This window comes from Curcuma longa, chromosome 3 (genome assembly GCF_044706935.1).
Source record: "Curcuma longa cultivar G26 ecotype Majalengka, Jawa Barat chromosome 3, ITB_CL_G26_1.1, whole genome shotgun sequence".
Classification (NCBI taxonomy): domain Eukaryota; kingdom Viridiplantae; phylum Streptophyta; class Magnoliopsida; order Zingiberales; family Zingiberaceae; genus Curcuma; species Curcuma longa.
The window spans coordinates 16,520,147-16,529,965 of record NC_133863.1 but is presented as its reverse complement, the minus strand read 5'-3'; the positions used below and the strand labels follow the sequence as shown (position 1 = coordinate 16,529,965).

Genomic DNA, 9,819 nt, shown 5'->3' with positions numbered 1-9,819 from the left:
AATATGGATATCATATAAATTGTCAAGAACTAAAGCCAGCTACATAAAAGAACAACAATAACAGATAACCTTCATCCCAACCATCTAAACCCAATTGACAGCAGTTCCAGTAGTCTTGGAAAGGAACTCTGCCAAGGTCTCGTCGATTGTAAGAAGGCTAATAATTAAGGATCCAAGAGTACGGTAATGAGTTCCAAAAACACAAATCATGAAAGCAATCTAAACTAATCCCATGATGATAAGAACATCAATTACCACCGCAATGGATTATTAGCATCCATTTGTTGGTAGTGGTACTGACCACTTATAACTGCAAATTTATAGCTGGTGTCTGTAGTGGTTGCAGATGCCTGGATAATTCAAGAGCTTTTAAACTTCAAAGTTCAAACTAACAATGCAAAGTACATAAAATTAGACCAATAGATTCTGATTTGAAAGGGAAGCAAGGCATATAAACCATTACCCATTAACCAGTCACAGAGATTCATATGAGAACATCAAGGAAAACAACTGCAATCCTTGTGACAGGAGTGAGCCCCTCTGATACCTAAAGAGATTAGTAAAATGATCACAACTTTACCTTTATTAGCTCGGAGACAGGTAGAAGGCAAGCCGACGAGTTTGCAAGGAGGAGATTGCCTAGACTTGGTGGCTGTGAAGACTATAGGATTGCTGGGCTCGATGACTATGGAGCTTGCAAGATGGAAATCATAAGATGAAGATCATGAAAAAAGATAGTGAGAGGGGCTAGAGACAGCAATTGCAAGAGGGAGATCGCAAGAGGGTGGTTGCAGAGGTTGAGAGAGGGAGAACACAAGGTGGAAAAAGAGGACTTTTGAGAAGTTGTAGCTGGGAGAGTGAGTGAGTGGTTTCCGAGCTCAGTTTGGGTTTTGACCTATTGAGTTTGAGTTGTGATAAGCTAAATTATCATCACTCAATCTAAACTCAACAATTGAAGCATTTAAGGCTGCACCAATCATGGATACAGCCCAATAATTAACATAGCTGAAGATTTTCGTTATTTCCGATTGCTTTGCTGAGTTACCGTCAATTAGCTGATCATCAATTGCCAACAACTTCTCATGATGATGGCCCCAGTTGCTGCTCTTCTTCCTCAGTTTCAAGTTACATGGGGCACTATGCTATCTGTGTCCTTGAATCATTTAATCTCCCTCTCATGGCATGTTCGATAAGAGGACATAGACATCATCACCAAGCTTGAGCTGAACTACTCCAGTTCAGCATTCCCATGGTTGCATATTGTTAACATTGCATAGAAATCTGATCTCCCACAGAATTCATGGAAATACCTTCAACCTCAAAGCAGCTATAAGCAGGGATTTTATTGAGGCCCTTTGACTTTATTATCATCCGTGTCCTTCTTGCATCATTCCACATTCCATTCATGGCATAGATGTTCGCCAAGAGGACATAGACACCACCATCATCAAGCCCGAGTTCAATTAGCCGATCAACTATATGTTGCCCCATTTCAGCATTGCCATGGATCAAGCAAGCACCAAAGAGAGTTTCCCACAGCACAGCTTTGTAATGTGGCATGGACTGCACGAGGGAAATAGCCTCCTCCAAGAGCCCAGCTCTCCCCAACACATCGACCATACAAGCATAGTGCTCAATTTGTGGTTTGAGTCCGTGGACCACCCTCATGGAATCGAGCAAATACCTCGCTTGCTCCACTAACCCACCATGACTACAAGCACATAGAAGAGAAACAAATGTAACCTCATTAGGTTTTATACCCTCCATCTCCATCTGGTCAAATAGTTCCAAGGCCTTGGCAGCATACCCATTCACTGCAAGCCCTCCGATCAGTGCTGTCCATGAGAATACATCCTTCGGCACTAATGCATTGAAAACTCCAACCGCGCTATCCACGCAGCCACATTTGGCATACATGTCTATGAGTGCAGTTCCGATTATCGAGTCCACATTCATCTTTGTTCTCTCTATGTAACTATGAACTAGTCTGCCTTGTTCAAGAGCTGCCACCTGTGAACATGCAGAGAGCAAGCTCACTATTGTGGCACAATTGGGCAACACATCCAATCTCCTCATTCTTTCGAACAGAGCCAATGCCTGAGACGGGCGATCTCCTTGGGCAAAAGCAGTGATCATTGCACTCCACGATACAGCATTCCTAAAGGGCATTTCGTCGAACAACTTCCAGGACATGTCTAGCTGATGACACCTCCCATAGGCAGATATCAGAGTGTTCCAGGAATCCACGTTTCGTTCGGGCATCTCATCAAACAGTTGCCTTGCAGAAGTGATGTCACCGGACTTTGCATAACCATGAATCATGGCGTTCCAGGAGATTATTCCCCGTTGGGGCATATCGTCGAACAAGACTCGTGCATGATCGAGAAACCCACAATTCACGTAGCCAGAGAGCAAGCAGTTCCACGAGGCAGCATCGCGATCCATGCAAGTATCGAACACCCGGCGACCCAGGTCGACCCTCCGGCACGCAGAGTACATATGGATCAACCCATTGGTGGAGTAGACATCGTGTTCAGCCGCACACTTGATCATGAAGCCGTGGAGCTGATCGCCAGCCGTGAGGTCGGCGAGCCGAGCGCAGGCCTTGAGGAGGGGAGGGAAGGTGTGGGCGTTGGGAGTGGCGCCGGAAGAGAGCATGCGGCGGAAGAATGAGAGGGAGGAGGCGGGGGAGGGGGAAGCAACCAAGGCGGCGAGGAGGGAGTTCCAGGCGAAGGTGGTCGGGTGGGGAATTTGGGCAAACAGCTTGCGGGCGTAGAAGGTGCCAGGGAAGGGGAAGGCGAGGGAGGAGCGCAGGAGCTCAGTGGCGGCGAAGGGGTCGTCGAGGAAGCGGCGGCGGAGCATGTGAGCGTGGATTTGGGTGAGGTGGCGGATGGAGGCGCATGACTGAAGGATGAGGAGGCACGCGGCGGCGCTGATCGACATGCAATGTTCATCCAGTTTGAAGTTTAATCGATTTTTATCTTATTCTGTTTTTTTTTTTTGCAATATTAAAAATTTGAGAATTTGTCATTTTTTTAATTTTATTTTAAGTTAATATATAAATACATTATATTTTAAATATTTTTTTATAAAATGATGATTAAATTTATTATATACAGAGCCGTTTCCACTTTTTAGAAGTCTTAGAAAAAAAATATTAAATATTTATTTTTTAAAAAAATAATATTAATTTTTAAAGATAAAATTTATTTTTTTAATTTTTTTGAGAAGTAAAATTACTAATAAAATTTTATAATTAAATTTTGATAATATTTTTTATTTATTAAAATTATTAAATTATTTAATCTTTAGGCATTATTAAAAACTTTATTAATTTTAATTTTCAAAAAATTCTTTCCATATACGATATTCTCAATAGTTTGTATAAGCTATTTGATTATTGATGTTGTGAGAAAAAAATATTATTTTTTTATAAATTTAATATCTCATGTATTGATTTTTAATTCTAAATTTATATTGAAAAATATTTAATTCTGAAAATAAATTTAAATATCATCAGATAATATGTCATGTCATTTTTTAATTTGTGTAATAAAAATTAATTTGATACTTAAAAAAAACCAATATATTATTTTACATTAAAGAACCCTTAATTTTTGTTAAAAAGAACGAGAAAAAAAATCATGGATAAGAAGGGAAAGAACATCCTTTAAAAGTGTCATTAAAAAAGGATGATAAAGACATGGAATCAATAGATGAGAAAGGAAAAGAATGCAGGAACTTTGACAAGAAGGAAAGGACATAAGATCATTGATGACTACGAGATGTGAAAAAAAAATCAACTAGGTTTTAAAATATAAAATATAAAATTAAAGCAATTAACAACAAATAAAATTGAAATAATATAAAATTAAAAATATATTTTTTAAAAAAAATTGATCTTAAATTGGGCCTCTTGATTTAACGAATGAATCTCACCCTTTGATAAGTTAAAGAAATAAATACTAAGTATATGTGCTTGTTATTATATTGAGATTAAGAGTACGCACATCCATAATAACAGAGGTTTAGTTCGATTATATAGTTAGTATAAATCGAACAACCTCAAACGGTCCTGCTCAATACACACAAAGTGTACTAGTGTAATTTTATAGTCAAGATAAACTAATACTAATTACACTACAACCGTTTCAATGGTTTGTCTCAATCCATCTTGGTTGTGAGCTACTATTTATAATTTATAAGAAACTGATAACATAATATTCTGTATGGCACTACACACCATGTTATCTACAATATAAATTAAGTGGACAACTGCATTAACATATATAAGAAATATAAAATGTAAACGTTTGACCAAAGTGATTCTCATTTTAAATTATTTCAAAATAGATGTTCATACATAAAGCTAGGCTTATAGTATACATCCCAACAATCTCTCACTTATACTAAAAGACTATGTTGCCATAAATGCTGCCATACATCTGATTTTTATCCCCTCTACATGCCTATCAAAAGCTCTCACCGGAAGTGCCTTAGTGAAAGGATCTGCCAGGTTATCTGCTGATGTAATCTTGGCGACAACAACTTCTCCTCGTTTTACGATGTCTCGTATTAGGTGGTACTTGTGCTCGATGTGTTTACTTGCCTTATGGGCTCGTGGTTCCTTCGAGTTTGCTACTGCACCACTATTATCACAATAAACTGTGATAGCTTTGGGCAAACCAGGAATCACCTCTAAGTCCATCAAGAAGTTTCTGAGTCATATAACTTCTTTAGCTGCATTAGAGGCTGCTATATACTCAGCTTCCATGGTAGAATCCAAAATGCATTTCTACTTAACACTCCTCCATGTTATAGCTCCACCTCCCAAAGTAAACACATACCCCGAGGTAGATTTACTGCTATCTCTATATGATTGGAAGTCAGAATCCGTGTAACCCACAGGAAGTAAATCATCTGCTTGGTAAACTAGCATATAATCTCTAGTCCTTCTCAGGTACTTTAATATATGCTTTACCTGAAGGTGCCTAGAATTCTGTCTTGTTTAATTTCAGCCAGACAAAAATTTTATAGGGACGGAACTTTTCCAAGCAACCGGTGTTGGGATGTATACTATAAGTCTTGCTTTTGTATAAACATCTATTTTGCAATAATATTGAAATGAGAATCACCTTGGTCAGAATGTTTGCATTTCTTATGTAATGCAGTTGTCCACTTAATTTATATTGTACATAACATGGTGTGTGGTGTCACACATAGAAGATCATGTTATCGGTTCCTTATAAATTATAAATAGTAGCTCACAACCAAGATGGATAGGGACAAACCATTGGAGTGGTTGTAGTGTAATTGATATTAGTTTATCTTGACTATTAAATTACACTAGTACACTTTGTGTGTATTGAGCAGGACCGTTTGAGGTCGTTCGATTTATACTGACTATATAATCGAACTAGACCTCAGTTATTATGGATGTGCATGCTCTTAATCCTGATATAATAACAAGCACATATACTTAGTATATATTTCTTTAATTCATCAAAGGGTGAGATTTATCTCGTTAAATCAAGAGGCTCGATGAGTTGGGAGATAATGCTATGTATATGGTGTGTTGTTGATTATAGAAGGAAACTGTGTCCTAATATTTAGGCTGATGATGTCCCCTTGAGGAGCTCATAAGGATTATCATGTAAACCCTGCAGGTGGACTTAGTTCCGCATGATAATAAGGTTGAGTGGTACTACTCTCGATTCAGAAGTTAATTAATTGAGTTGTCAGTAATTCAATTAATTGACGGACATACGATATCTTAAACACAGGGAGATTAATGCACTCATGGTAAGAAAGGAGCTCATATTATAATATGGGATTGGTGCGGTAGTTCAATAATAACCCTTTAGTGGTATGAGTTATTATTGATGGACTTGAGTTGGGTGTTCAGGGAGAACACAGGAAGCCCAAGCCCATCAGGAGGCCAAAACCAATTCCTCCTCTAGGTCCCTGCTGTAGCCTCTGGATAAAGCCTCGAATCCACCTAAGAGAATTCTGTAAGAATTTCGGGTAGGAAATTCTGTTAAGAATTTTTTTTTTGTGAAAAATTCTGTTAAAAATTTTTTTATGAAAAATTCTGTTAAGAATTTCTGTTAAAAAATTCTGTTAAGAATTTCTATTTCTTCTAAACAAAAATTTGATATTATTTTTTCATAGAAATTTTGTTAAGAAATTTTGTTAAAATAACAAAACTTAATAAAGGAATTTTGTTAAGAAATTAACAAAATTTTATTAAGAGGTTTTGTTAAGAAAATAATAAAATTTAGTTAAGAAAATTTATTAAGAAAACTAACAAAATCTTATCAAGAGATTTTATTAGATTTTTCTAACTAAATCTGGATAAGAAAAATTTGTTAGATTCTTTCTAAATTTTCTAAGATGGCATAGCTATAAAAGGGGAGGTTTGCAGAGGGAAAGAACACACAAATCTTTCCCTCCTCCTTGCTCCTTAGGGCCGGCGGCACACCCTCTTCCCTTCTCTCCCTTTGCTAGGGCCGGCGCCCCTTTGGCTAGGAAACCTCCCTTGTTCGCCCAAGGGTCCTCCTCCCTTCCCTTGCTAGGGCCGGCGCACAAGGTTCCTCCCCCTTTGCTAGGGCCGGCGGCCAAGAGAGGAAGAAGAAGAAGAGGAAAAAGAAGAAGAAGAGGAAGGATTCTTGCTTGCTTGCCATCGGATAGAAGAAAAGCTTGGTGGTTTATCTTGGAGGATCGTTGCCCACACAACGTCCAAGAAGAGGAGAGGAATACAACAGAAGATCAAGAGGTCTTCGGGTAAAGTCCCCTACACATCTAAAGAAGAAAGGTACAATTTATTTTCCGCTGCATAAATTATTTCTTTCATAAATATGGATCCTGAATACCAACACAAGAGCCCAATGATCTTAATGCATCGATCAAGCACCTAGTTGATCGAATATGAGGGCTGCTTGATAAGATTCCATTTTCTAAAAATTTTTGTCCGGCAAGAATTAAACGGAACGGAATTTCAGGCTCCCATCAATGGTATCAGAGCATTGGTTAGGGCTCTGTGTGTTTGGTTTCAGTTTATTTTATGCATTTTTCATACATAAATTTAGGCAGGATAATAGTAGGAATTGCAAATAGATTAACTCTGTGGTTGCAGGATTCCTAGTTCCAACTATTATGGCCTAAATTGTGATGTGTATGTATTGTGTGTTGTGTATGCATGTATGTGTGATTGGAACCCTCGGACATGTCGAGGTTATTATGCATTATTGTAATAATAATTAAGCACAGCGGGACGCTGTATAGTTTTATTTACTGTTCAATCTAGAAAATATGTAAACTCCTTCGTGGAGTATAGGATTGATAGATGTGTAGGCATCTTCGGCTTCATTTGATGGACAGGGAAGTTTGAGCAAGTATCAAGTTTACCAAGAAAATAATATAAGGAGTTGCAAGTAGAACTTACCAGTGATCTTATCGCCAAGTGCTGGTATATCAAAGCTTGTATTTGTGTAAGAAAATCCAACTCCAACAGGAGACTCTAGGAATAGCAGATTTGCCTCTGCAATTTGACAAGGACAATCAATAAACCATTAGCTGTAAGATCATTTGCTTTGCCATTAGTAACATTTCAGTAAAGCCAGAGGTATAAGATTGATTCTGTGAGGTATCAGAAATTATGCTTGCCTTTGTTCCAGGAATGCTCATTAAGTCTGAGCTCTGGCACGCCCTTTTGCATTAGGAAAGGGCCAAGTTCCTCGACGGCCCCGAATCCAATGGAAGAACAACCAGGCCCTGCATTAAACTATGCTAATTGAGTGAAAACATGGAGAAGAATTCTATTAAAGTACTGTCTAGCTAATAAGATTACACTATGCATAAATTATTTAAGACTTCTTCAGTTCCTTGCAATTTTGCAACTTGTTAATCTCTGTTACTATCTTGTTCATCTTCTTGGATCAGCCTATCCATCATTTGAATGGATAGCGCATGCCGGTAGGCATTACGCACTATTGCTTTAGACTTTGTGCTGGTACCATCTTTTTGCACTTAGAGAAAGTCGATCTCTTCATTTGGGTTACAAAGGTAGTGTTCCAACCAGATCATGCATGGTCCCCATGGAACCACTATCGATGCACACTACATTCTCAATGCCGTGTCACCTTCGCCAAAAGCTCTTCTTCCATGGTCGGTAAGAATATTGATATATGTGGGCGACCAACAAACTGATTTCTACCTAATGTTTAGGCATATGAAGATCCTAGAAATCACTTCACCAAACTGAAGCAGTGAGTTGGAGGAAAGTTTATTGTCGCAGGCACAAGTTTCCAAACTCCCAAAAGAATAATTTAACACACTAATACATCCGCATTGAGAGGGTTGGACTCTTAACAGATAGAAATGGCACATACTGTTCCTTAGGTAGGAAAAGGTAAGACAAAGTGTAGTACAAGTTCCTTATCTTGTAACCTTTGTTATTGCTGTAAAAAGTGTAAATTTACTGGTCAACAAGTGACCCCATCAATTGTGGGGATGCCATGATGTGCCATGAACACCAGTAGATCCCTCCAAAGACAACCTCGCTGTACAGCATTAATATGAAAGGTGCCAATGGAACTAGTCCACATCGGCCTCAACTACTGTTGACTAACAGTGTGTAAATTAAGGCATTGGTGATGGCTGATGATGATTAATTGGAAAAGCAAGAAAAATGATAGATATTTTTCAGGGAAAATTTCAATGGTCATAGTTGAATAATCTTGGTCTATGCCATCGTGCCGTGCTGCTCTGTTAAGACTTTTCAAAAAGGAAGAAGGTTCTTTTCCTGTTTCTTGGATTAATGGGAAAAACAAGGCATGGAATTTTTCCTCAAGTAGCTAGCTACTTTTTTGTTCCATTAAAAAGAGAGAAGAAAGCCAATTTATAATCGAGACTGATGGATGCAAGTGCATGATATTATAAGCAATTAACTAAAAAGAGCGAACAAAAAAAAAGCAGCAGCAAAATTGAAGGTGAAGAAATGAACAGTGTGCATGAAATTCTATATGACTGTGCATGAGCTGAATGATCAAAGACCTCCGTTTAACCAAAGCAAAAGTGGCTTCTTATCCACATCACTAGTTGCCTCAAGGAGCCAGTAGAAGAGCGCACGGCCATGGCTTTCATTGACCGTCACATAGCCGGAGTACTGGCGGAAGCTGACCGTAGGCTGTCCCGGGAGCCGAACCACGCCGTCAGCCTCCTGCTGTCTCAAGGCCTCCTCTTCCTCCAATTGCCTCGACTGGCAGCCGAGGAAAGAAGAGGAGAAGATGAGCGCGAGGCAAAGGAAGAAGGAAGAGCAAGAGATTGAGCTCATTGTGGAGGAGAAAAAGAAGAAGAAGAAGAAGAAGAGTAGAGAGGGGGGCAGTGCATGTGGGAGTGAGGGAGTGAGCTCTTCTTATAGTGCTTTTCTGGCCATTCATTTCCTTGAGTGGTTGATGAAACACTGGAAATTAAGCAAGCAAGAGAGTCAAAGGCAGGGTGAAGAAATATGATTGCTGACCTCTCTGTTTCTTTAATTTGTTTCATCTACTGATCCTGATTAAACTAGAAAGGTGATGTTAAGAGCAGATCATTTGCTAAAAGCAGCATAAGTTAAGAGAAATGGAGGGAGCATGGCTGATTGGAAGAAGTTAGTGGCAAGGATTAGAACCATATTCCGTGCGTCGCGGCACGGCTAAGGCATTAGGCAGAGCAGATTGCTTTGGACTCTTCTTCTGTTGTGTTTTCCCTTTGTTTTCTGTTGTATTATTATTGTTATTATTATTATTATTATTATTATTATTATTTATTTGTTTATGA

The 9,819-nt window shown here is 38.7% G+C and overlaps 2 protein-coding genes across 2 annotated transcripts; both read right to left on the bottom strand.

Moving 5' to 3' along the window:
* Positions 1 to 207: 207 nt before the first annotated feature.
* Positions 208 to 2,943, bottom strand: LOC141825323 (pentatricopeptide repeat-containing protein At4g18840-like). The gene is made up of 2 exons (XM_074712712.1): positions 581 to 2,943; positions 208 to 350 (listed from the first exon to the last, which is right to left on the bottom strand). The coding sequence occupies exon 1, from the start codon at positions 2,941 to 2,943 to the stop codon at positions 1,264 to 1,266; it is 1,680 nt and encodes a 559-aa protein (XP_074568813.1). The 3' UTR covers positions 208 to 350; positions 581 to 1,263.
* Positions 2,944 to 7,286: 4,343 nt separating this feature from the next.
* On the bottom strand, positions 7,287 to 9,376 carry LOC141823784 (serine carboxypeptidase-like 34). Its single transcript, XM_074711019.1, has 4 exons — positions 9,055 to 9,376; positions 7,666 to 7,773; positions 7,445 to 7,540; positions 7,287 to 7,363 (listed from the first exon to the last, which is right to left on the bottom strand). Exons 1-4 carry the CDS (start codon positions 9,332 to 9,334, stop codon positions 7,287 to 7,289), a joined length of 561 nt encoding a protein of 186 aa, XP_074567120.1. The 5' UTR covers positions 9,335 to 9,376.
* Positions 9,377 to 9,819: the final 443 nt, after the last annotated feature.

Coding starts and splice junctions, on each gene's coding strand:
- LOC141823784 (XM_074711019.1), bottom strand. CDS start 9,334: ATGAGCTCAATCTCTTGCTCTTCCTTCTTCCTTTGCCTCGCGCTCATC. Junction 7,541..7,665: donor TGAGCATTCCTGGAACAAAG/GCAAGCATAATT, acceptor GTCAAATTGCAG/AGGCAAATCTGCTATTCCTA. Junction 7,364..7,444: donor ACTTGGCGATAAGATCACTG/GTAAGTTCTACT, acceptor CATCAAATGAAG/CCGAAGATGCCTACACATCT.
- LOC141825323 (XM_074712712.1), bottom strand. CDS start 2,943: ATGTCGATCAGCGCCGCCGCGTGCCTCCTCATCCTTCAGTCATGCGCC.